Source organism: Anopheles nili, chromosome 3 (genome assembly GCF_943737925.1).
Source record: "Anopheles nili chromosome 3, idAnoNiliSN_F5_01, whole genome shotgun sequence".
In the NCBI taxonomy this organism is placed as follows: Eukaryota; Metazoa; Arthropoda; class Insecta; order Diptera; family Culicidae; genus Anopheles; species Anopheles nili.
The window spans coordinates 52030791-52057357 of NC_071292.1; the positions used below are offsets into that span (position 1 = coordinate 52030791).

At 49.2% G+C, this 26567-nt stretch overlaps 1 protein-coding gene across 1 annotated transcript in view; it reads right to left on the reverse strand.

The window, feature by feature from the left end:
- Window positions 1–26567, reverse strand: part of LOC128724593 (semaphorin-2A-like) — a 73925-nt gene that overhangs the window by 1596 nt on the left and 45762 nt on the right. The window contains exons 3-13 of the mRNA XM_053818317.1: window positions 25465–25516; window positions 12781–12849; window positions 7693–7800; window positions 6164–6301; window positions 5900–6032; window positions 3874–4230; window positions 1911–2139; window positions 1510–1846; window positions 335–651; window positions 161–269; window positions 15–81 (exon numbers count right to left, since the gene is read on the reverse strand). Coding sequence (XP_053674292.1) covers window positions 19–81; window positions 161–269; window positions 335–651; window positions 1510–1846; window positions 1911–2139; window positions 3874–4230; window positions 5900–6032; window positions 6164–6301; window positions 7693–7800; window positions 12781–12849; window positions 25465–25516 — 1912 coding nt within the window. The 3' untranslated portion in view covers window positions 15–18. The remainder of the gene's footprint in view (window positions 1–14; window positions 82–160; window positions 270–334; window positions 652–1509; window positions 1847–1910; window positions 2140–3873; window positions 4231–5899; window positions 6033–6163; window positions 6302–7692; window positions 7801–12780; window positions 12850–25464; window positions 25517–26567) is intronic.

The window sequence follows — 26567 nt, forward strand, 5'->3', positions numbered from 1 at the left end:
GTCGTATGGTTCACCTCATCAAACGTTTCCATCGCCCTGGTACACGTCCAGCTCGTTATCCTTCGGGTTGGTCGAACATTGCTATTTGGGAGGGGAAATTGAAAACCATAAAACCAGGTGAGAAAATGAATAGCACACGCACGTGTGATCGTATCCTTACCGATTGCTTCGCTTCCCATCGCTTTAGCGCCGATTTGTACCGTTCAAACTCGTGGCACCAGTCGGAGTAAATCTTCTGATAATCGTTGCCTTTGCTGGGTGCCGTACACCTGCGTGATAAAAGAAGAAGTTTAGGCAAAGGTGCTACTCCAACACAGGGACAACATTGGCTTACCGATGAGCATCGACGACGAGACTGAAACTGCACAGAAGCGATCCACCGAGGTAACAATCGTACCGGCCACCATCAGCTTCGTTGATCGCGATCACCACCAGACCACCCTCGGACGTCTCGATGTGCTTGGTAACGGTGTACCGGACCTCATACCGGCCACGTTCCTTCGAGTGGTGATACCAGGTGACCGGTTGGTACTTCAGGATTTCCGGCACCCGCGCGAAACACCCAAGATGCACGCTCTGCCCAAACGTGACGATGATCTTCTTTCGCATCACGTTCGTGTCGCAAATGTCCGATGTTCGGTTGCCGACATCCTGTGGGTAGAGAGAGAGAACAAAGGTTTGGTTAGAGAAAAAAAAACACGGTCCCAAATGTACTGAAGTATGTGCGCCTATTTCCCAGCGGGGGCGATGGAAAACCATCAGCGTTCGGTTGGTTCGATTTCGACACATCGTTAGATTGCCCAATCGCGATTAAATTTGGTATCGCTTTTTAATGCGATTAAAACGCTAGATAATCAACACTCTACCCCTCTCTCTCTCTCTCGTTCCATTCCACAAACGCCACTTTACCGCTGGAAGGGTTAGCGGCCGTCCCTTTAAACCCCTTTCAATTAACGATACATTACGCCCGTCCCAAAGCCGACGTTGGGGTGATCATGGTTATGACCCAATTCTAAAAATCAATTTCAGCCCTACCGAAGGGCCCGTGCAGGACCAACCGGACTCTCCCAGGGGACGGATCCTGGCGGGGGTTTTCCGATTCGGGCTAATGCATCGCCAACCCCGTGAGGGAGTAATTATTCTAATCATTACACCTTCCGCACGCGCAACCAGCACCACCCGACCACCGGCAAGAGCGCCACATTTTTCCGCGTCCCAAAAGCGCAATAAAATTGAAATCGATACTAATAAATACGTGAGTGGGCCGCGGGAGATTTCGGCACCGGCGTCGGGTTCGATTGCGTGCTAATGGAATCGAGAGATGGCGATGAAAGGGCCGGCACCATTCGTTCGAAGCACCGAGTCGAGTTGAAAGCTTGACCAATCGCAATCGCGGCTCCAGGTTTAATTGCATCGTAGTGATTGAGTGGATACTAATTTATTGCCCGAATTGGCTGCGAGGAGTGTGCGAGGAAAAAAAAAGGACTAATGTGATGATGTGGCGCGTACCTGTAGAAATCCGAGCTGATAAGGTCGGCAGCTGGCACTGTCTCGATCCCAACCGCAGTACGGATCCTGCACGCATCGGTAGCAGCTGTCGTACCGGCGGTTGCACATGACCAGATCGATCTGCTTGACGCGTGAGTCCGTTCCGATGTACAACGATCGATAGCGTTGGCTGAGTCGCATCACCTGGATCGGTTCGTTGGGTGCCACGTCGAAGATGTCGAGCAGCTTCGCACGAGATTGGCCATCGTGAAAGTACTGCACCACCTTGTAGATGCGGCCCTCGTTCGTGGCCAAGTAGTACACCAGGTACTCCTGGTTCAGGATGTCGATGTTGATCCTGTTTTTGGGGATTTTGGAGCGCGTTAGGATAGGAAGGTTGCGCGGTCAACGGCATTACTCACTTGTCTACGACGAGCTTTGTGAGGATGAGATCACGCTTGTAGAACACTGGATTGCCGTAGTCGTGGCTTACCGCACGGTCCATCAATGGATGTGACCGGATGAAGTTGAGCACGGCATCGGGAAGTGTGGTTGTGTCGTCCACGCAGGTTCCGGGTCGTGGTTCGGGAATTTTCGAGCTCATTACCGGCAACCAGGCGGAGTTGGACGTGGCTTGTTCCTTGAATTTGCCTGCGGAAGGAAGTCAATCAAGCAACATTAGTTTCAGCAATCATTGATGGGCTTTAAAGACACATAATCAATTAAATTCTGTCAAAAATATCAAACATCTGATAGATTAAACATACAATCCGTGATGTACTAAATATATTTAGCATAACTTCGTAAAAGGTAGTTGCAAGACGTTAAAGGTAATAAAAAATATTGAAATACTAAACAATCTGGTTGGATAGTAAAAAATGAATGGGAATTACCGAAATGCGTAGGTTATTTCGTTCCTAATTCCAAAGAATATTTATTTCTATTACTATTACTATTCCGAAAAACAATTATTAGGGTAGCTCATTATCATTATCATTATCATTGGGATAGTTTAGGGTAGCTTAAAATGCAGTTGTTTTCGCTACATATGTATACAATTAAAAGTCTGTTTATAGTAAAAGAGCGCAATAAACAAGCATCCCAGAAAGAATGATTGATTGCCTTGATCTTGTATCAAATTGCAAAATAGTAATTAAACAGCTAGAGCAGACTTATTGATATGACGAACAAGAAGAACAATACACAGCAATAAAATCCTTGTGCGGTGGCAATATGACGAAACTTGTGGCACAAACAGTGAAGCTGTGCATTTTCGGTACAATTCATTGAGTCTTGCGTAAAAAGCACACGCGTAGTGCATTGCACTGAAGGCGTGCTGTGTTTAATTCCAGTGCGCAATTTGACAGGTGCGCCGTGTGTAGATGTTAGTGAGATCGTGCGCTCTATTGATGGAATCGGTGACTTATAACATTGCAGGACGCTTCAGTTGGATTAAGCACGCGCGATGGCAAGCATCGGACGGGATCGCTACGTCGGGCGTCGCATGAAATCGAAAGTACCGTTAGTTTGTGAGTTGGTGAACGCGTCGGTGTTCTGTTTCGCGTGCGAAAAGCATTATGTTTGGTCGAATATTCGGGTCGCGTGTGTTGTTAAAGTGATGTGAAATTGCCTTGCCGTGCAATAAGTGCTGTTTTGTTTTATGCTGGCATGTTTTATGTTAGCGCGAAGCTAATTTGTGATAGCGTGCCCGTTAGTGTGTACCCTTTTCATCAAACCACATGGTTAGGATGAAAGGGATTGTGAGTGCTCTGTGCTTGGTGCATCGTTTGAAGAATCATTATCAATCAAAGCGTGGTAAGTAAGCCCCTTCATGACACAAAATTGATCATACCCAAGCCAAGCCAAAGCCAAGCCAAAAATGGCGGTGAAACGCTACCGCTTGTAAGGTGTGTGATATCGGATTAACACGATGCGTGTAGCTATCTCTCTCTAGCCCACAGCAGCCACCGACAAACAAACGAGACCTTGTGGCATGATATCTTTATTTAGCTATTGTCATTGGTAAAGTATGTGATTTATCCTTAAAAATCAACTGATAAATTATGCGAAAGTAGATCGCTTCCCATTACTCGAAGTAAGTTCAGATCACTCTGTTCAATATGAGCGTGTAAAGGTAATTTAATGTTCTATGAATGAACGAGTCGATTCTGACGACTGCCGAGTCCGAACAACTGCCGTATCTAACGGTAATCGTACCGTTAGATACGGCTGTTGTATATTGTGTGTTAAAATGGTGATTTATTAGTGGTAAGTCTCAAATTCAAATTTATCTAGCTTGGATAGGCTTTCTATATGCATACCGAATATAGTCACTTACAGCTATGTTACTTTTTTTGATAAATATACACCAAAAGTAGCGCTTACCTGCGAAGGAGGAATGGATTTCCCCCAAACTGAAGCTGCAAACGGCCGAACCGACCAGCCCGTTCGTGCTGGTCGTAAACGTAGCGTAGAACTTGGTCTTGTCCGTTGGCATCTGATACACGTCCTGGATCTCGTTGAAGTAGAACGGAAACTCGCCCGAGATGCTGCAGTTGAGCCGCGCCTTCAGATAGGTGGCCCAGTTCTGGTTGAGGATGTTCTTGCCACCGGTGTCCTTCTTGCAGACGCGCGCCACCCTCGAGTAGACCGCCTTACCGCAGTTGATGTACTCAACCGCAATTTCGCGGAAAAAGAAGTACACGTACTCGCCGACGTCGAACGATCCGACAAAATTTGGTTCTGGAAGAAAGAAACGCCGTTGGTGGTTAAATTCTCATTAAAATGCCGGTCTTTCGGTTAACATTTGGGGAAAATAGGAGATGACGATGGCGATCAAAGCAACGCTGGAGCTTTATTAATCATGGTTAAGAGGAAAAAAAAAATAAATAGCAAAATTGTCACAATGATTGAGTTTTTCTTTCGCTTCTGGTTCGCGAGCGAAACCAAGCCTCATTACTCTGGAGAGCAAAGTGCACCCGGATGATCCGCCAATTCCCAAAGCAACTTTCCGCAGCTTTCCCTACGACCGGGCGAAGGTTGTAATGAAGCTAGAAGCTTTTCCGCACGCTCGTTGCATCCTTTTTCCATCCCAATCCGGATGCGATGATACTGCTAATGATGGGATTAACGAAACACGAGCACCAGTTTGCTGGTGGTCACTTGCGCATCAGCAGACGCTAAAACGACGCTTTACCAAAGATATCACCAGCCACTTTGGTGGGCTTAATAGAAAAGGGCTTACAACGAAACACGGTACAGTGATGTAACTAATCGTAGTGCCTAGAATCGTGTGCCATATTGTTAATCATAAGCTCTTCAAATCGGTATCCACTTTAGCGCCGGCGGGGAGTTAGGCCACACCTGCCACTCCCATGCCGGTGGGCAGGATAATGGACAGGAAACCCATAAGTCATCGCACAGCCCGGCGACCAAGACCGGTTCGGGCCGATGTTTGGTCAAGCGTTCATAAATCCCTAAGCGGGCCGCTGTGGGGCCGGATTAAGATCACCGTCTCGTAGCAACGCCCTGCACAAAGGACCTTTGCCGGGAAAACCGGCGGGTATCGGCCAATTAGGAGATTGTTTGCTTGTTTGCTTGCTGCCCTGAGCCACGCCGGTGTGCGTGCATATTTGTTTACCGACCCTCCTTCCGGGCGTTCCGACCGATGGCCGATTGCTTGCGGTTTTTCGATTGTTTCCGCACACTCGAAGGGTTTCGTGCTGCTCGAGAGGGCCATATTTCACGGGGAAAATCCACAACCATACGCTAAACATCCGCCGGTGGTGGATGGACATTTGCTACGCGAGTGCATCGCAGTGCATCGCAGTGCATCCCTCGCGGTGATCGCGGTTAAACTCGCGGCCGAACGCGAATCCAGTGAGGAAGAAAAGCTTCCCATTTCCCACGCGCCGCTCCTTTAGCAGTTAATTACCTTCAATGAGATAAACACGCGTTGGTTGCAGAACCGAGCCCGTTGGGAGGATTTTTGGCTCAACTTTGCCAAATGCGCTCCGTGTGTTTGTGTGTGTGGGTGAGTGCTTTGCGGTTAAATGCCACAGTCGGAAAAGCACCCACCCACCCACGCCATGCGGCCATTTGCATCTCGAGTGGTGGGCGAGTTTGAAGTTTCGCCAGCAAAAACGAGCGATTTTACAAGCCATCAGGCAACCGTGCCCTGCACCGGAACGGCAAATAAGCAGCGCTGTCACAATCCAGTGCGCAAATTGATAAATGACCGGTGGTGGTGGTTGGCGACTGCAACGGCCGGATGATGTTTGCGGTGCCGTATGTAAGCCGGGGTGGTCGGCTCCTTCTAAAACATTCCGTTACATTAGCCCGCGCTGCGAGGGAAAGCATGATGATTACGAGCGGGTGGGTGGGAAAATTAAGCGTAATAAATTATACTCACTATCCAGCCACTTGGAGTCGTACTTGAGCGTACGCTTGAAGTTGTACATCTTCTTGCCCGACGCCATCTCGTACAGATCCGCCCGGAATATGACGGTATCGGCTTTGGTGAACTCGGCGTTGGTTCCCGAATACTGGACGCACCGGGTGGGTGGCACCGGGTGGGGAGAAAAACATCGAAAAAAAGGAACAAATGCAATCGATTGTTCGCTCGGGAAAGGGATGTTCGATTTTGGGCGATGGTGTGATGATGATGAAAGCTTACCAGCGCAGGCAGATCACCGGGATTGCCCTCGTGCACGTAGATGGCGGTCGAGTTGTCGATCGGATCGTAGGGACACTTGGCCACACCGAGGCCCACACCGGGCACGTACTCCGAGCGCGGCAAGTGGGTCAGGTTTCGCTGTGTGGAGTAGAGAATGAAGCACCATTTTAAAGACCTGCATACGGCCAAATCGTTGTGCTGAGTCGCAAAAACCAAAAACCCGACAGACAGACTCGCTCGTCAGGCTTGAAGTTGATTCGTTCGCTGCACGTGTCTGCCTGCCTTTCGAAACAATAGCGCGGGAGTGACTTTATCAGCGAAGCGGGAAGCTCAAGAAGGCAAGTGTTCTTCTTCGAACTGGTCCGTTTCATGCCCGGTTTGTGTGTGTGTTTTTTTTTCGTTGCTCACAATTGTTTCTCTCTCGCTGGCGAGATTCGCATCGTGGCGTAATTTCCGTTCCTTGTCATCGCGATGATTATATTGTGGCATGTTTGAAGAAAACGGACGACGTTCGACTGGAGAACAAAGCGTGGGGGAAAAATGAAAAAAAAGAACAACACAAAATCCCTCCCCAAACGAAGGGACGCCTGAAAAAGCATGGCCTGCCACCAAGCGCAACTGTTTTCGTTCCGTAAGGTGGTGAAATTGTGCTTCTTCGTCGTCACCCAGAAAAGTCACCGGGCCCGCACTGGGTGCCGTTAGCGAGCTGTCGGTACACGGTTCCCTTATCTTGCGCTTTCGGCTTGAGTTATCACGTAATTGATTTCTGAACGGAACGCGTTGTTGGTCTGCTTTACGCCATCACTTTGCGTCGCATGTGGAAGGTCCGCGAGAAAGGCTCGGTTTGGTCGCACGGGAATAGCTCCACCGTGGGGATAGTTCGTCGTGGTTACGAAACTACTTGCGATCGAGGAGATGTTGGGAAATTTTGGTGGGAAAAGCCAAAAAAAAAGTGAGCCCTGCAAGACACACCCACACCCGTGGAAGAAAGCGTGGGAACCATTTTCGGTACCGAAGGCTAGCGATGCTGCGAGTGAAGGTGATGGCGCTGCTGACGATGAAATCAAGTGGAAAACTTCGTTCCGACAGAAATTGCCCGCGGTTTTTGGCGCATTTCGGCGCATTTACGGCGCGAGTTGAATGAAGCGCAACGGAGAGAGAGAGAGAGAGAGAGAGGTAGAGGAGCAAAATTTAAATATTTATTGCCTTCTTTCAAAAGCACAAAAATCGCACTTTTCGGGCTTGTTTACCGGTGGGAACTAGTTTTAGGAAGGTTGTCTTACTCGTTGGGATTTTCAATCAGTTTGAGCAGATTTGCTTTACATCAGGAGGATTGAGCACCTTCAAACCACAAGAGTATTGAGCACCAAGTTAGAAAGTACAAAGAGAGTTTTGTGTAACGGATTATAGCTGCTTTACTTTAGATAATCTTTGATGGCTTTAGGGCTTAAAGTAAAGAAACACCATGAGGATAATGAAACGTTTAAAGGAGCCAACGATAAATAATCACGTTCAGCATCGATACTTACAAATATGACAACATCCTTCGGGCTGTGCGCATTCGTACCGCAGATGTACAGTCTCGTCCCGTTGTCCGTCGGTTGAATCACTCGGATGTGGTTCTTACAGTCAAACATCTGCCGGGAAGAAACAGAAGAAGCATATAAGTGTTCGGTTTGCATACGGCGCTCGCTACGGGGAAACCGTCAGTTGTGAGAGAGGAAATGACCCTTTTTTTTTCACCGCCAATTACAACCACCATCGATAATTACATCGACGCTCGGTGGTTGCGCCCCGGAAAGCGGAAGTCATCGAAAGGAACCAGAAAAAAAAATGCACTCGTCCATGCCTTGCAATAATTTTCTCTTCCACGGAAAACAGTACGAATGTGGCAATTTGCTCCGTGCCGTATAATTTATCACCACCACAGACCCACGAGGCATTTTCCGGCCAAATGAGAGATGCATTTGAGTGTTGCAGCGAAGCGGCCGGCACAGTCGCAACGTTGAGTAAGCCAACCGGAAATATGCCGCCATTTTGTCTGAATGTCAAATCAATTTTCTCCAGCTCAAGCTCGAATGGGAAGCGAACTTTCGACGCACGCCAATGGGGCCTGTTCGGGAAAAACTATACCAAAAACACAGCCACCTTAACGCAGGGGTCTCATTAAAATCGACTCACTGCCAGCAATCATTGACCACATGACGTGTGTTTGCGTACAGGTGGCAATATCGACAACCCAATTCAGGTTATGCAGCAGCTTTCATACACCAGTAGGAATCGAAGCGGATTACTGGCTCTTTTTTTGTTTTGCTCTTTAGAAATTCGTCCTTCAAATGGCAACACGCATCCGGCGGGTCATGTTCGACAGCTTTGGAGCAATTAAAATGGTCGCAAGAAGCGGACACGTGCGTGTCGATGATTGGTTCGCGAGTGGCATTACAAACATACGGCACGGATTTACAACGGTAAATCCGTAGCAACACATCGCAAGCCAGCGCAACCCCTCGAAAGACGGCCACATCCGTCAAAAGGGCGGTGGCATTCTCGCGAGGAATGCGTTTCGGGAGGGCAAATTTGTATCGCAATTAAATTATCCGGTTGCCCATCCACCGCAAGCGTTCGCAAGCACATGCACTCGTCTGGCGCCGGTTGCGATCCACTTAAAGGCGCCGAGCAGCAACACTCCAGGGGGGAGGCCACTGCAAAAAAAAGGGCGCTTTCGTCCGATGGGACGACCCGTGCCTTTGAATCCTTTCATCGGTGGTCCCCCCCATAGGGGGAATGCATTAGAATGGGTCGTGGGGGGGTTTTTTTTTCTCTCTCCTACCCCCTGTCGCATTATTTCATCTTGGGGTCAAAAATGCAGCAAAAAGTAGCTCGTCGTTTCGGCACCACTCGCGGGGACGAAGCTCGCGACCCAACGGCTGATTGTCGAGGGCCAAATGCGCTCGCCGTTCACAAGAAAGTGGCTGAGCGTCGTCACGAAGCCGTGGCCAATTGGCTCGGCTGGAAAGATTAAGGAACCCGTAACGAAGTGGGTGGTTCGCTGGGCGCCTTATTCGTGCCACTCGGGCGCACCTTTTGCCGTTTGCGAGGAGGATCGTTTTGCCCTACGCGGGGCAGCGATAGCTCGGTTTCGGTTTAATTTCCATGTAATTTAATTTTAATATAATTACACTGCAAACGCATCCGCATCCCTTTGCCTTTGGGCCGAGATCGCAGCGAAAGCGAGACACAAAGAGAGACTCGGAGAGCAACGAACGCTTCTGGATGGATGAATGGGGCTTCTGGCTCTTGTTGCTGAAACCATGGCTCGAGCCTGTGGCGGGAAACTCTTCACCAACACCCGGCTGATGAATCCGCCAGGTCCTGGCTGGGGGTTAGAGCCGTTCGAGGGACTTCCCTTTCAAACCGAACAGAGCCGGCACCAGCACACATAAAGGCGGCATGAAAGGCGAGTCACAAAAATCAAGATGGCATGTCGCTTTTATGCGCGGCAAAGGAAAGCAGAAAGCAAACAAGCGCACCGCGGCCCTGCATGAACAGCGCGCCAAGATGCCGTCGAGATCAGCCAGGAACTCAGCTTGCTTGCCGGTCGCGTAACGCAAGTAACGGATTGCGCCCACCACCATATCGTTCTGGTAGCGATAATTGAAGACGTCAGCGAGCAAAAAGGAGATCTCCTGCATGGCATGGAGGGATGGCAGCCGAAACTGTGAACAGCAGCAGCAGCGGCAGCAGCAGCAGGAAGAAGAAAACAGTAAACAAGCGGCGGGGAATTCATCAAAAAACGTTTCCAAAAACATTAGCCCTTTGAAGCGCGAGTGCGCCGGTCGGGGGCTGCTCAAGATTAAGATTTTTGCTGCTGCATGACGGTGAACCGTGGTCCTTTGCGTCGTCTCGGCCCGTACGGTGGCCCGCGGGTTGTTTTAATTAAACTTTTAAACCGTTTTGGGTGATGCCGATCAGATACAGTCGAGTGGCATAAATGATAATGAAACGCCCACTTGCGGTGCCCCCGGGAGGCCTGAGTGTGTGTGTGTGTGTAGGGGGGCAACTTTTTTTTGTTCGTTCCACATTGCGCTCGTGAAGTGGTCGCTGTTTTGTTTCAATTACCGCTGATTTATATCGCACGATAAGACCACGCGCGCGCAGCATCGATTCGAGCGAAATAACAATGCGTAATCGAACGAACCCGGGGCGAACGATAAAAAGGTGATTTATGGCGCTCGTGACAACGCAGGGCGTAAAATAAACCCGTGGGCAGGAAAAATTGGGAATAAAATTTTGATTTCATCTCGTGCTTTAAATTTATTTCCGAATCGCCGAAACCTCGGTTCGCTTCGCCCGAAACGCAGAAGACGTTGGGTTCCCATCGACGTGCGCTTCGTCGTCGTCATCGTGGCCAATCGATGGCGAACGCGCGCTATATTTATCCACCCTCGCGCGATGCATTCGGTTTGGTGTTGGGTTTCTTTCGGTTTTTGTTTTTTATTTGACCAATCATAAATTTTACGACCAGCGACTGGCAATGCAGAGGAGGCAATGGATGAATTATGGAATGTGTGTGTTTGTGTTGTTTTTTTTCGCTTCCCTGAAGTAAAATGCGCTGTCGTTCGATCGCGAAGGGCCGCATCGATCGGCACCCGGCACGAACGGTAATGGATTATTGAATCCAATCCGCGCAGGTACGGTGGCAGGTAATGTAATCCTATTGCCGAATCCCGTGGTCCCGTTCGGAAGGGTTGCTCGATGGCTACATACCATCGTGAAAAACGGCCTTATTTGAAGCCCCACAGTCGACCTTTAGGAACATTGCAAAAAAAAGATCTCACTCCAACACTCGAAAGTTTTTGGGGTTAAAATAATTCCACGCAACCACGGATTACCACGCTGAGTGCGCGGTGTGGCGAGTGTTTCTTGGGCCATCATGAGCCGCGTTGTCCTGGGAAAACACAGCCACCCGAACGCGAGTGAAACACGTCTCAGTCGTCGTGTCTTAAAAGGGGTTCCACCGTTGAGCGATTGTGCTGTCGGACACCGGACACGTTCCCGGTGGGAAAAAGCAACCCACCCCACCGGGAAACCGGGAACCACTGAAAGCTATCCGTTGTCGGGCCGGTGCGTGTGGGAATTTCGTGCAATTCAACTCGTACTCGTTCAAGCAGGAAGGTTGGGTCGGCCATTCGATTTAATGGGCCCACCTTCCACCCAGCGCAGGGCGCCGTAATCGAACGAGGCCTCGGACTCCTGTACGACCGCAAATACGACGGCCCAGCAGCATGCAGCGCTGCCGGGCTATCAAGCATGAAACAGTTGCAACACTGTACGTGATGCATTTAAAATAAAACGTGAATAATTTCGGATTCTGTGTGCTTACTGTGTGTTCGAGGGAATCGAACGTGTGCTCGGCTTCTCGGTCGAGATGGCTCATTGCCAGCTGGGTGTGTGTGCACATGGCGCACAACCGTGCGGGGATGTGGTTGACCGTGTAAGGTGCTACAAATTTCCGCCACCAACCAATCGGCAACCGTCGTCGCCTGGTAGCAGCCGCAAAAGACCGATGTAACGATCAGCATACGTCATCGGGCGGCTTGGCACCGTCGTTGGATGGGGCAGAACGTTTTAGGAGCAATCGGGTTTTAAGGATGTTGCTGCCGGACATCTGCCACCGGGTGGCTCCGTTGCGCACGTGTGCACACGCAGATGGTATTAACATTTTTGACTACCTTTAATGCACACGTAGCTCGTGCCGGTGTAGCAGAACGAACACACCGCACTTAGCACACAGTGGGAAAATACGCAGGCACATTCCTCTGGCCGTTCGTAGAACGAAACGAAAGGCGATGAAATGTGGCACAAAAATTACGAGCATGGCGCGAGCTATAACACCTCACCAGCATAAACCTTTTGCTTATTTTGTGCATTTGACAATTCTAAAGTTTCATTCCGGGTCATCAAAGTTTACGAGAGGAAGCAAATGTCACTGCGCCGCAAAGGTATCTCGCGAAAATGCCCGAAAACGTGAGCCATCCTGCTGTCCCATCGCACCATGGTTGCGGTTGGCTAACGATAAATGCTTCCAATAGCCGACGCTAGGGACGCGACCATCGCGGTCTTCATTGACGTTTTGATGCCGATACAAAATGCAAAACACATTAAGCAACGGCGGTGAAGCACGCGAGATGGCTTCATCCAGCTTCATCAGCGGTCAGCCGATCAACGTCAGCAGGTTGATCCGGGGAGGGTTTAAATATTGTCATAAACAGCCCCCGTTCTGCGAAAGGTTGAAGGGAGCGCTTTTTTGTACACGCTACCAGGCGTCTCCATCGGAGGCAGTATGCACAGTGCAGTTGCTTCGTGTTGATCGGGAGCGTGCAAAAATTCGATTGAACGTGCTTCATCGATCGCCACGTTCGGGTCTACCGGTGCTACAGGTTTAACGCTGCTGGTAGCAAATTGTCGCCCGTCGAAACGTGATGCAATTTGACGGTTGAAAAATGCATTTTCGTCGCACGCATGCATGGCCTTCAGATGAAGCACACAAGGGCGGAATAAATAGGGCAAAGGATGTATTTAATGTATTTAAAAAAATGCTAAAAGTGTGAACTTACCTCACTTTTTCCACGAGAGACACAGTTTCGGATGTCAGCACCGGTTGGATCAAGCAGCATGGAGTCTTTCTGCAAGGAGAAAAATAGATACACGAATTATACTCTTGATTGAGCTCAGATCAGCAATAAATATCGCATACAGCCGCATTTGTAACAAATGTCCAGAGTTATTGTACTTGTCTCATGTGATACATTCATTTATAATATCAAATTAAATTTCCTCCAGCACATCACCTTTAATCTCGTACATTCACGGACAAAAGGCACACATTTGCCGTAAGAACGCTTCTCTTGCTATCTTGTAACCGATGTCGTTTTTTTCTGCTTTAACCAGTGCAGCCCTTCTCGGCATTGATTTTATTTAGCGAACTGATTTGATAGCACCACCGAGCCGAAGCGTCCACTTTACTACCGAACGGCACAATCCGATTACGATTCCGAAAAGCCCCACAAAATCTGATTTGAAATAAGCGGAATCCCAGTAACGGCTTTTTCTCATTGTGGTAATGGGTTGTATTTACGGACTTCCGCGATACGAAGCACCCCCTTTATAAGCTCTAATTGATCCCCTTGCTGTACGAGCGTTGGACGACGCGTTTCCAGCCACCTGCCGTTGGTGGCTAATTTTGTAGAAAAGAAAAATGTGCCACCATCCTAAGGGAAAACGAGTGCCCACTCAAAAGCTCAGGAAACCCCACCGAACAAAGGTTCCCCTGGTGAGGGGAAACAATGTGTCCAACGGGGGGTTTGAGGGAGCGGTATTTCGATTTTCTAATGACACAATTAGCCTCCCACGTTTGGCTTCTTGCTTGACCCACCCATCGCTGGATGGTTGACGTTTTTCGCGACCAGGGAATTGTTGCTTTGATTTTTGGCTTTTCGCCACGCCACGGTGTCGACGACCGCGTTTTGCGAGCTGGCAGCCGACCGTCGAGCTTTCGCAAGGTCAAAATAATATTCCCGCCCGCTCCTGGGGGGGAGGATTATCGTGGCAAATGGAAAATTAAGTCTTTGTTTTAAGAGCACCAGGTCGGTGTTTGTTTGCATTTCGTCCAGTGCAAACCCAACCCAGTGGGAGGATGCTGCCAAATATTTTCGAAGGGTGGCCAACCGCCAACAACGCGACCCCGGTGGAACGGGGGCTTATTGTGGGAAATTGAAATAATTAAATTCAAATCTCTATTGCTTAGAGTCGTGCAGCCACGACGGGCTTGCACGGAGTGGTCTGTACCGGCCAAATCATGGGTACGGGGTTTTTATAACTCCCACCCGAGGGGCCGTTGGAGATCGGAACAGACCATCTCGAGACCAATCTGCTTCCTCCCTCGGCACGTTCAAAAAATGGTGTCGGTTCTCTCTCTCTCTCTACCTCTCGTGTTACGGTTTCATGCTCGCGCTGTTTGTTGATGTGTGCGCCGATGTCGCAGCCTGCTACGTGAGCTTCTGATAGGGAAAAAAGGTCGCAAATTCCGCAAAGAAAACCACGTGAGGCGATGGACTCGTATGAGAAAGGAAAAAAGGGCGGACTACTAGATTAAATAATACAAACGCAAAACTGTCTCGCGTCTAGTCATACATTTTTGATTGGTTGAAACAAAGTTTTTCCCTGCGCTTTTCTTCGGCCACCCGGGCTTGTTTGCGAACGCGAGCACCACGTGGAGCAAACACGTGCGCCAACTTTTTCGATGTTGCTTTGAAGTGTGGCTAGGAAATGAATTGTTTGTTTGCAGACCTCAGACAGCTCCTGGCTAGTGCGTATGGACGATGAGAACACCATCGGATTAAGTTGTGTTACTCGTCGTCACGCAGCTTGCGAGAGTGGGGGAGCGAGTCGATTGATTTTCGATTAGGAAAGCGTGGAAAACCTCCGTTTGCTGGTTGGCTCGAGGGAGGCGATTCAGTTTGTTATCGATTTACGCATATGAAAGTTTTGTTTATTGATTGCACGTCTTTCTTCAGGTCGTTACGATAACAAGCGGTTAGTTTTGTGCTGTTTGAAGGAAGATTATTTATTTTTTGTTGCTGCCCCCAGGAAACACAATTACTGGAACAACTTTTTCTTTTATTCACATAGTTCAAACACCATCCAATAGATAGGCATTAAAAACGCTGCCACTTGCGTACAAAACGGTATGCCATAAAATAATGAGTGACCCATTCGCGACTAGCAAAAAAATCCATTAGTTATAAAAACAATTTATCCACTTAAAGCGGATTATGTTTCATGGGTTTCCTTCTCGTTCTTCTTCATTGTTCCCTCCTAGAAGCAGCAGTCGTTCGGTCCGGTATTCTGACGCTTAACGTGACCTAGGAAAATGAGATCCGGCTTCCATGAGGTCCCTGCTTTATGCTCGAACCCGTTCAGACGGACACAATCCGTGGGTGGGAAAGTTCGGATAAGATACCGACTGACGCAGGTTTTTTTGTTCATTCTCTTTCAATCCGATGGCCGGGATGAACGGGATGCTTTTATACAAATTCGAGAGAATGCGAGGAGCGCGCTATGGCTGGGTGCTGCTTTCAGCATCAAGCTGGTGCTTCGATCCGGCCCGAATCAAAAGCAGGTCAAAGCTTTAGCGCAACACACCCAACACAGGTTCAGTGGAAAATGGCAATTTCAAGCATGTCTTGATACCTCGTTCTTTCATCATCTCACGAATGTCACCTGTAAAACAGAATAGCTTTTGAAAGCCAAACGAAAAAACGAGACGCCTGTACTTCTGTAACGACGTTGGAGATGGCGAAGGCAAAACACTCCAATAAGCAGCGACAAAGCCCGGCATGGTCAGGTCGGTCCGGTATCGACGGAGACGTTGATAAGATTTCATAACGATTTTATTGGATTATAGAGAATTATAGTTCGTATCGAGGCGGCATCTGAACCCGGTGGCAATATCGGTGAAAAGTGTCAAGCCACATGCGCCCAAGGACGCGTTCAGCGAACCGGCGGTGGGAAAATCGAAAAGCCGAAGCATCCAGCAGCCGGCTTCTTTCGGTCAGCTGGCAATAAGACGAGCTGACCGGTAGCATAAGAGGAATTAAAAATTGATCAGTTTTACCGATATTTTCCAGGCAAGGCACTGCAACAAAAAAGCACCATCTTTTTCAGCCCGTCTTCGATGCAGGCAGGACGAATGAAAGCCGTAAAGAGAGATGGGTGAAGAGAGAAAGCGAGAGCCCGTTCTGCCCTACAACCGGTGGATTATATAACTAATGAAACCGCCATTTGCCGAGATACGCCTTCACCGATCGATCTCGTTCCACGTTCAAAGCGACGACGAATGGTTGGCATTTTCCACTCTTGGTCGCGTTTCTGTTCGCTAAGACGGCGCAACGAATTGTCAAAGATTAAATTACTTGAAAATCTGCCACCAAAGATTGTTGGGTGTGGAGCCAGCGCAGAGTCCTTCCGCCATCCGTTGTCACTCCTCTCTCCACTAAGCCTGGGCTGATGTTTTAGGGGATTTTATTGGGGACACTTTGCTTTTTCTGTTATTTGCTTTCCTTCCATTCCAAAAAGCAAAACGATTGATGGGTGGTGACTGTGGAGAGGATTTATTGGATAAGTGATTAATGGTTTTCCACCGAATGATGGGATGGATAGGTTTAATTTCATTACACATTTCTTTCGCCCGCCCCCGTGAAGTCGATGCGTAATCGAAGGTAATTTGAGCGTGGCAGTGCAGAAAATACACTTCATTAGTCCGTAATGAAAAGCGAGCGGAGGCAGCAAAAGACCGATGGAAAGCTTCAGCTTAATCCGCGAACGAAGCGTCGAGTTAGAAATCAATATTTTGAGTGAGTGTAATTGAAAAATTAAGCACGATGTTTGTGAGTTGTACACTTCGAATCGGATTTTGCCATTTTCCATCACTTTCAATTACGGTGAGCCTCTTTTGGTTGCACGAGCCGAACGGTTTTCTCTCATGTGAAGGAGTTTTCAGCTCACGATGGCTCATTTGTTTTCCACACGCACTCATCTTCTTTCGCTTCGGCAGTCATCAGATTATTTCAATTATACCACCCAAACGCGCACACAAACGCACGCATTCGGTTGCCAAGAAAACTCACACGTGGCTTCCATTCGCCAGCCCCGCGTAGCTCATCAAACCGAGTGCTAAAGGCTCCGGGATGTAACACACACACGCTACGGGGCAACCGCACAAAGTTGGCTTTATTTAATTTGATTTAATTAGTCCCACTTTCGGTGAAACTTTATTTCGAATTATCGAGGAAAAGGGCATACGATGGTACCGCTTGGTTTTGTCGGTGGCTCTCTCGCGTCCCCCTTTACGACTCGAATAATATTCAATCGCAACCGAGCCAACTGCTGAGCAGCGGGACGATTGGAAAACCCCTTTTCCAGCGCGGTACCTGGAAAAGCGAATGGCTTAACGAGCACCTCGTGTCGATGCGGCGGTTTGCATTGATATGTTTTCATAGACCAGAATGCCGTTGTTTTTTATGCGCCCCTTGGCGTGGTCTCGAATCGGTGTGGAAATTCGCTTCCATTTGCAAATGCCACTGCTCGCCATGCTTGGCCGGTGGTGGGAGTAAAGAAAATGTGTTCGCAAGAAAACCCGGCTTCCAATCCAAAACACCGGCACCCGATAAGCCCTTTTGCAAAACGGGCTCGGGCACGTGTACGTTCCGGCGGATGCGAGCGGCAGTTTCGATAACAATGAAAGGAATAAAACATACCTAACGGGGTTCCCTCGTCAGTAGGTGGGTGGCGAAAAGGGCTGCCTCCCTTAGCCATGAGCTAGATTGGCCGGCGGAGCTCCGAGCTGAGCCCCGGGTGAGGAGGAAATTAATCCAATTTCGCTTTTAATTGCATTGCACACTATTTTGCTCGGTGCCCCACGAAAGTCGAAGTCGGAATGAATATGAAAGTTATTCTCAAGGTGGTTTATTTAATTTGCCTCGGAACCGGAACAGGCGAACGTCTCGTGGAGTGGCCACGTTTCCGAAGCATCCCTTCGCATTCGATCGCAGCTTCCTATCAGTGTAAACAGGGGGAGTTTCGCTAACGGAATTTTAATTCTTTTGCATCGAACCGCTACAGCATCACGGATTATTTCGCCTCTTGTTGCCGCTGACCGGAAGCCGTTTCGGGTGTTCGCTATGCTCGGAACGAGCTGCGGGAAAATTGGGGTTGGTATTTTGAGTGTGTTATTTTTTTCTTTTTTTCTCTCTCTCCTTTCACTCTACTACGGCCCAGCGGGAGCCCATTTTCACCCGAGCGATCATGCACAATGGCAAAATATTTCCATCCGAAACCACAGAACAACAAAACCCCTGCCCCGAACTTTGTTTTCGCTGCCGTGGCCATCGCTGTTTGTAAAATGCCAATTTACAATCCCCGAGCCCTCTCATCCTTATTCGGGGCTGTGGAATGCAAACGCGTCGTGTTTGATGAAAGCAGCCGTCTATCGCCATGACAACGGGAGGTCTGAGTGTCCGCCTGCTGGGGGATGATTTTCTTCCGTACGATTTGTGCCAAAATGCATCTTACCGCATGCGGCGCGGGTGTGGCCATTTCGTGGGACGGACAGCAGCCGAAAACACGCCTAACCACCGATTCCCATTAGCAGGACCGTCAATCATGCGCACGGTACCGATTGCGAGCCTCGGTCCCGATGACACACGCTCTATTGCTGCTTTCAAAACACGCTGAAACCGCAACATTTGATCGGTTTTGGTTTCGGGGCAGATATCGCTCATCATATTTCGGGTGAAATGCATTTGAAATCCCACTCATGTCGGCGGTACCGGTAGAGAATGCGTTTTGCGTTCCCAAATGAGTCTCTAAATTGACAACCGGTGACGCGTGCTGGAGGCTTTAACGCGCGGTCGAAAAAAAGAGATTTCTGTGCGTGAATTAATTTGCCTTTGAATTTGCCATTTAAACGCTGGTAGATTTCATCGACATTGAATCATTTGAAAATGCAATTAAATCCTCCCGTTTATCGACAACTAGCCACTGTTTCCCGTTTTTTTTTTCGCGAAACAAACGAACCGGGGCGTGCAGAAGTTCACCGACACCTCTCGAAATGAAATATTTCGATGCAATTGTTCTAATCGAGCGATATATTTCATTTACGAGCCTGGCATTCGCGAATGAATTTAATTTATTCCATCGACATTATGTGTCTTTTCGCGCCCGGCAGCCTCCCCTCCCACTCCCCCTTTCCCTCTCCCCCACCACCCCATGGGTCACACACATTAACCGGATCCCGCGCGGTTAACCATTTAGGATGTGTAAAAATGTGGCTTCGGAAACCGCGCCCGTACTCATTTGGATTGGGCCGTGGCGCACAGCGCGCATTAGTGGTGGCGCAAAGGCCCCGGTGTCGCGTGAAAGTAGCCGCGACCATTATGGTGGTGTGGATGGGGGTGGTCTTTTTACCGCGTGAAAATTATCACGCAAACGCGTACGCATGCATACGGAACGCATACGCATGTCAGCAACAAAAAGGATGCCGCGGTGATGCATAGCTTGGTTTCTCCCCAACCCCCCACACACACCCACACTCACACACGGGGTTATGTTTATGCCACGGCGCCACACCAGACGGCGTGCCAAAACCGTTACCGGCGGTAATGGTATGCAGCGTTGCGAATAGCACTCGCATAGAAATAGTTTGGCCGGTGGAGCGGAAAATGGGAAAAATATTTAATTTCTCAAAATTAAATTAAATCCCACTCATCGAAAGAGGGGCATGATTGTGAGGCGCCTGTTTCGCTTCTTTTTTCTTCTGCCCCCAGCGATGGAAGCCCGAGCCAGGAAGCGGTGCTTAGTCAGCATATAAAAGGTGGTGGTTTCCTGCTCGCGAGGGGGTTAAGCCGCGGTAAGAGGCTTTGGGGCAATTTATATTTTCATAAAATTTTATTTCATTACTTTTGTTATTTATGACGCGTCAGGGGCGTCGAGTGGGCGCCATCTACCGGTGGTGGTTGAAAACGGCGCCAGAAGTGGAGGCGTTTTTTTTTGTGTAAATTCAGCTGTTTCTAATTGATATCGGCATCGGCTGAGCGGTGGATCGGATCGGCTTTGATTAGGTTTTTTTTCCTCTTTCACGGGGCCCCGTCTGGTCGGCAGCGCGATGCAAAAGGGCCGCTAATGACCGGCGCGCTTAGTGCTGAATCGCGCGGACAATAGCGTGAATATGATGCACTTCAATAGTTGTATTTTGAAGCTGATTCCCGTGAACCTCTAGTGCGGTATGCTGTTTCTATGAAAAAGAGGCACCATTCTACGTTCCGCAAAGTTAATTGAACGGTAAAATTATGGGCTAGTTTGAGCGATTTTCATTACCCAACCAGTGGGTCGTGAGATGCGTTTCGTTCTGTGTGCAGATTGCGTAAATTTTCATCCGCGCTAATAGTGATTTCTTTCGTGTGCTGTCTTTTTCTCCTCGCTCTGCAAATTTCCTGCCTTTTTCTCGCTTTATTTTTTGGTTCTGTGGTCCGCCGTTCGGGCACGTTTTTGAAAATTTATTTATTATTAAATGATGAAAAACGATTTTCAGCGCAATAAATTCCAGCTAATCGCTCGCGGCGCAACCGAACAGCAACCAGTGCAGAGCAAGCCAGCTCGCGCAAATGCCCTCGTAATCCATCATTTGCTGGTCAGTGCACGCACCGTTACGCCCCGGCCGTATTACCGGCCATTATCATTGGCCACTTTTTCGGCCATTTCGGACGCCAGCATTAAGCGACAAATCCGTCACGAAGAGAGCATAAAAAGCCGGTGCGCCGCAGGGGCCTAATGCCGCCCCCGGAGGGTGGTAAAAGATGGATACGCCAAATTCTCGGTGAGGAAATTTTTCGCCACCCACCGAAAAGAGTCGGATACACACACACAAACACGGTTTGCGGCTCGTTTGGTGGGGAGGTTTCCGGCGTTAGGGCTTCATCATAGTCAACGTTTGGGACCTTTCACTCGAGTAGGTTGATGAAAAAAAGGCCACAGAAAGCCTTTTTTGGGGTATCGGGAGGTGCACAGTTTTTTTCTGCAGCTCTTATAGCTGGTTCAGTGTGTTTCGAGGGGAAGCCAAACAGCGCAGCTACAAATCATTCGACCGGAAATCGAATGTCAGTCCGGCGTCGTCTATCCTATCTGGGAACGATCAGACCCGCCGGGATGACAGTTTGTTTACCCAAAATCTGCGTCCCGGTGGCCCGGGTTTGGGTCCAGTCAGCTCTCGCCCTCATTGACATGCGATAGGCTCCGCCGCTCATAAATGTTAATCGTTCACATATCATTTATGGCTTATCTACTGTCGTCGTCCCCTCGTTTAACTGATCCACCCCTGGGTTCGGTGTCGATGTTTATGGGACGCCGAGTGCCCTGAGGCATCCCTAGGTCGATGGTCTGCTTGCCAGCGCAGAAAAGACCAACGAAGCAAACAGCAAAGCGTCAGATTCGGGCAAATCCGAGCCTCCGAAGACCGGTCATCCCGGGACGGGGCAGCTGAAAATGGCTACGCTAGGAACTGGCCCGCAGCTTAACCCTCAGCTGACCGATGCAAGCGTGCCGTGAAAATCAACCCAAGCTTCTCGTGTTGCAGGGCAGGGTCTTTTAGTTTGCGTATTTTACGGCATTCGACAAACGAAGGCCCTTTTGCGTCATCGTAGCTCCATCGAGGAGCTTTGATTTCCGGTTCGCCGACGAGACGGGGGGTTTTTTTTATTATTTTTTTTTCTCAAACCATTTCATTTCCTCTTCACGAATGATGTTTTTTCCCGCCCAATCGTCAGCTGATTCAAATCGCTTCATTGCGATACTTTGTGGCAAATTTTTGCTGACTGCAACTATGTCATGTGGAGCTTTAACGAGAGACATGAAACCGACGTACGGCATCGATTTTAAGTGCCTCATCTTCCACCATCAAATTAAATTCAAAATATGTCACCGACTGCGACTGAATTGCAAGTTAATATCGTTTAATCCCGCGAACGAGCTCACGCTCCCATTGACCCACTTGGCATGGCACGTGTTGTATGGTGCGTCGATAAACGGCTCCCGGGAATGCAGCGAGAAGCGCCAAGATACGATCAAAATCGATTTCCCCGTGCCATAGCCGTACCGAGTGCGATCGATTAGCAGTAAAATTAAATTCTCCACCCAAATGACACCGACCGAAATGCAACAAATACCTCTCGACGCTCGGGCGGGCGCCCCCTTTCGGCCGATAACGATTCCGCAGATGATCTCTCGCCAGGAATGGCCACATTTGATGGCACTCCTAATGGTGCGGCACTTCCGCCGGCCATGAATAACGGCGCGGCTCGGTCGAGATATCACCGACGGAACGTCAAAAGGTGACGCGCTGATCCTTGGCGGCGATATCCGTAAAGCATCTTGTACACGATACGGCTCGGAAGGTAGTACCCGTGCGATGATATGACCCGGGGCCATTAAGCCAACGATGGAATAGGGCCCTATCCTGGACCGTGTCGTAACCTCGACGTCCTTCGAGCCGCAGCGCCGTGACGTGAGACGGAATTTGTGAGCGGCATTCTTAAAATGGTCCGAATATCCTGGAGACATATCCTGGGTGGCAGCGCGTGGCTTTGGAAGCGGTTTTATTCTTCCTTTTTCTGTTTGCTTCCTTTTCGATCTCTCTCTCTCTCTCTCTCTCTCTCTCTCTCTCTTTCTCACTCACTCTTGGTGGTCTTTTGACAGCATCTTCCCTCCGCCTGTTAATCCTCATTTCCGTCGGGACTTTGGAGACCATGGATGACATGGTTTTTTTTTCTTTTGGAACTCGCCGCCCAATCCCAAGATTCGGCTACTGCCGCAGGTGGCTTTCGGAAATGGCGTGGTCTCCGATAGCGTGCTTCGGTTGATGCTGACCATTGGGTGGGTGTCCTTTTGTGGGTGGTGCGGTAGCTGAATTGAGCGTTTCTTTCGAACGGATGCGTTGGGCGGGTTTGAGAGCGATAAAGAACCCGACAACCCGAACCGGAGAACCGTTGGCCGTTGGTGTTCCGTTTCGAGATGTGACCCCGAGGGACAAGCACCGTGTCTTGACATTTGTTGGGCATTTCCTTGGACTTTCACTAGGGTGGTGCTCGGCCGACATGTTGTTGAAATTTAATAAGCAATCCGCTGTTGCTGTCCGATTGCCGGTCGGCAATCGCAGCTACCGGATGGGATTTTATTCGTAGAACAACGTGAGTGATGGGCAAGATGACGAAAATGCCACTCTCTTGTTGAACCATTTAGCGATGGCTGTTCGTAAAGGCTTTGCTTTTACACGAGAGTGTAGATGCATGCATGCGCTTATTAAAGCCGTTGATTCGACGCCTGAAAGTAATCAATTTGCACTACTTCCAATGGCTCGTAAAATAACAGCAAACCCATTTGGCCTGTGACAGCTTTGCAACCTAGGAAACGACGTTATTTACCAGGTCATACCCGGTCAAGGTTTTCTATTTTCACACCACATCCTGCATGCGCCACAAATGGACACGTCAGTCCAACGAAAACCCCCACAAAGTCGAGCGAAGAAATGAGGGAAAATCAGAAACCCAACAGCGGTGAAAAAAAAGAACACAGGCGAAAAGCAGCAACATCAGCTGCAGTGTGGCTCTGGTAGTAATTAATTTAGTTGCCAACGAAGATGCCTTGGATGCGGGGCAGGTCACGGGACGCGAAAACCACATGTGAGAACGGTGCAAATCCGTGAATTTTCCACCGGGAGAACGGCGAGAAAATGGGAAAATGGTGGGCACAAAAAATTTACAAAAAAGAAAAGCTCACTGCCATGGCCGTCGAAAGCGCGGTTGCCAGTAAACGTGTGGAAATTGAAGCATTTTAACGCGGTTTTTTTTTTTGCCTCTTCACTTGTCTGCTGCTGTTTGCTGCTTCTTCGCGTGGTGGTGTTCCGGATTCGCTTTGGGACTTCCGGGAGTAGCATAGTAATCGCGCGCGCATTTCCACCGGTTAGCTGAAGTGGGGCGTTTCCGGTTACACCGTGCCAGGTGTGGTAATATTTTAAGCAATACTCGCGAACAGGAAGCCAAGCAACTTGTTTTAGGGAATAAATTATCAAAACATTCGCTTTTAGCCGTCAAAATAAGAGACGGCAAAAAATAGAGATAAAACCGGAAGCATTTTATACTAACTATGGAGGAGAGAACTCTCAGTGGAGTGCTAGCTTCAGAACATCCGAAAGCCACCGATAAACGTTTGAAAGGAACGTGCAAGCGTAAACCGAGCACTCAGCACACAAACATATATACAGTAAAAGTAGCTTCCTTTCCATCGAACGGTGCTCGCAGGATGTGAGTTCGCTTTGATCGAAACAATATATTTTATCGTCAAATAGCGGTCGCTTGTGGCTCTGGGAAATAAACATGCTGTTCGCAAGATGTCTGACGACGATGTGCGGTCCGTAGGGAAGTAACGGTAACGGTGAAGAACCGCGGCGCAAAACAACGGCAGCAACAGCAGAAAAAAAAAAGCTAATTCCACTCCCGGATACCGGACGTCCTGGCATTTTGGCTGGTTGATGGTTTGTTGTGTGTTTATTTTGCCTCGCAGCAGAGCAACACCGGCAGCAACACGGCTTCCTAGTGCACCCGGGTGCGCTATATTGGCTTTCGGTTCCGCTGCCGGTAGCCGTGCTGCTTTCGTGCATTTTTTGTTTTGCTGTTGTACCATCCCTTTTAGCCCAGGTTTCGCTCGCACAGGATCAAGCGGTAATCGAAGCGGTATCCTTTCGCCATGCGGGGATGCGGGCGCGAGGTCAAAACAATTTCCCCCCATTCCGAATCGCTTCGGAAATGACTCCATCTAAACGGGTTGTCGTTTTTTCTTCGCATCCTGCACCGTTGCAGCGGCGTTTCGGTGGCCGTACCTGCACTTTGCATCCTCTGCTGCAGGGTGCACCTGCACGGGTGCATTTCGTTTTCCACCAACCCCGGTACCGTACGGCCAGAAAGATCAATTGATTTGAATTCGTACCTTAGTTTCATCACCGTGGGGACTGGCACCTGCTGGCTCGCATTTGAGCGGCCATATGTGGGGTTGGCCGCGTGTGTGTGTGTATTTGGGGTCGGACTGTTTTTGTTTCATTTCCAAACACGTACAAACACCCACACACACACACGCTCGAGCCCCCCCCCCCCACCAAACCGAAGCAGATACACAAACGACCGCAGAAATGGCTTCCCATGGTTTTGAAAATCCGCCATCACCCACCCACACCGGTGGCAGGGAAAACTATCCCGTTTGATGTGGTTTGCAGATGGAATACTTCACAAAAGCACTAGATGTTTTCCGGCCCGGTGACTAGCGCCATTGGGCGTTGGTGGAGGAATCAGAAAGCGGCAGAGGGCTCATAAACTTTTTTGGCGATTGCTCGCCGCTGTGCTGCAGTCTGCCGGGAGGGCCCCAGGCGGCCTATTAAGGGTGGGCAGCACAGGACAGCCGTTCATCGGAAATTGCAGTTGAAAGTCGATTGATAATTTGTTCCGCATATTAAAACACAGGGTCGCGGCCGGGTTTTGCAATTCTTTACTTTTCTTCCCAGCCTTTCAAAGCGATCCGCAGGGATGCGTTGGTGGTTAACGCTTTGAAAGGGTGGACCTTGGTATATAGGTGGATATAAATAAATTACTGAAATAGTATTTTGGAATGTTTTCTGTGAGGAATGTGTGCGCTATGCTTACCTCGCACGACGTCATGCTGATGTTTTTCAAATTCAATTTGTACACCCGGTTCCTGCGGAGAACAAAGAAAGAGCAATGAGAACAGGTTAGTTATTTAACAGCCCTTTTTTGGATGGCAAGGGCGGCTATATCAGAACATCAAATGATGAATTTCATAAGCTTCTTTATGATGCAGTTGTATTGTGAAAGTGCTTGATTTAACCATCATTACTGTTCAGTTCAAAATGTGAAATGTATTTAGAAGATCAGCACAAAATAAGCACCACTTTCAAGCAGCTTTGTGCGAACTGAAACTAATGTGCACAGGATCAAAATTCATAAATTATCGACACCGGCGCTAGCTTGGCATATCAAAACTAGGCACCTGTATGAGATTAAAAACCTCCCGCCCGGGCTCGGTTACTAGGCGGCTTCATCAACATTCCGGACCCGGTTGCTCGGTACTTGCCGGATATTTCCCTGAATCGATCCACTCGTGACGCACTTAGCAGTCCTCTCTTTTTTTTTCTTCTTCTAATGCCCCTACCATCGCATGCGGCTTCGAGCACCGGCAACTTCACGTAAATTATTTTCCGCCCCATGAAACTCGCGAGCATCCCGCGGCCCACGAAGCGATCCCTCCTTGCCGGAGGCTGCCCTTTCCGGTCGAACTGAGAGAGGGGGGCAATTTTCCCATCGCCCTCCCAAACCGAGTGCCGAGAAAAGTGCGTAAGCTTCGAGAGGCACTTCAAACGGGCGGGATCGAAGCGAGAAGGCGAGAAACCGCGCCGTGTACCGCAAGGCTGAAAGGAAAAGCTCCGAACGAACGCTTCGGGCCGGAAGCGAGGACGCACGCGGGCAAATGCCTGTTCTCTCTCTCTCTCTCTCTCTTCTCAGCAACACACAAAAACCGCACGACCGTTAGACCGATTCGCACACTTTATGAATTATTTATCTCCCAGGTTTTCCGTTGGCGTTCGCTCGCCAAGTTCCACGCGTTGCCACTTTCCGCGGTTTTTCGGTTCCGGGCGGCCTGCGAAGACGAACCGGATGGGCCAGCCTACTTCATTAGCAATTTCGGTACGCAACCCGCAACCGACCTGAAAACCGACGACCGGCGTTAC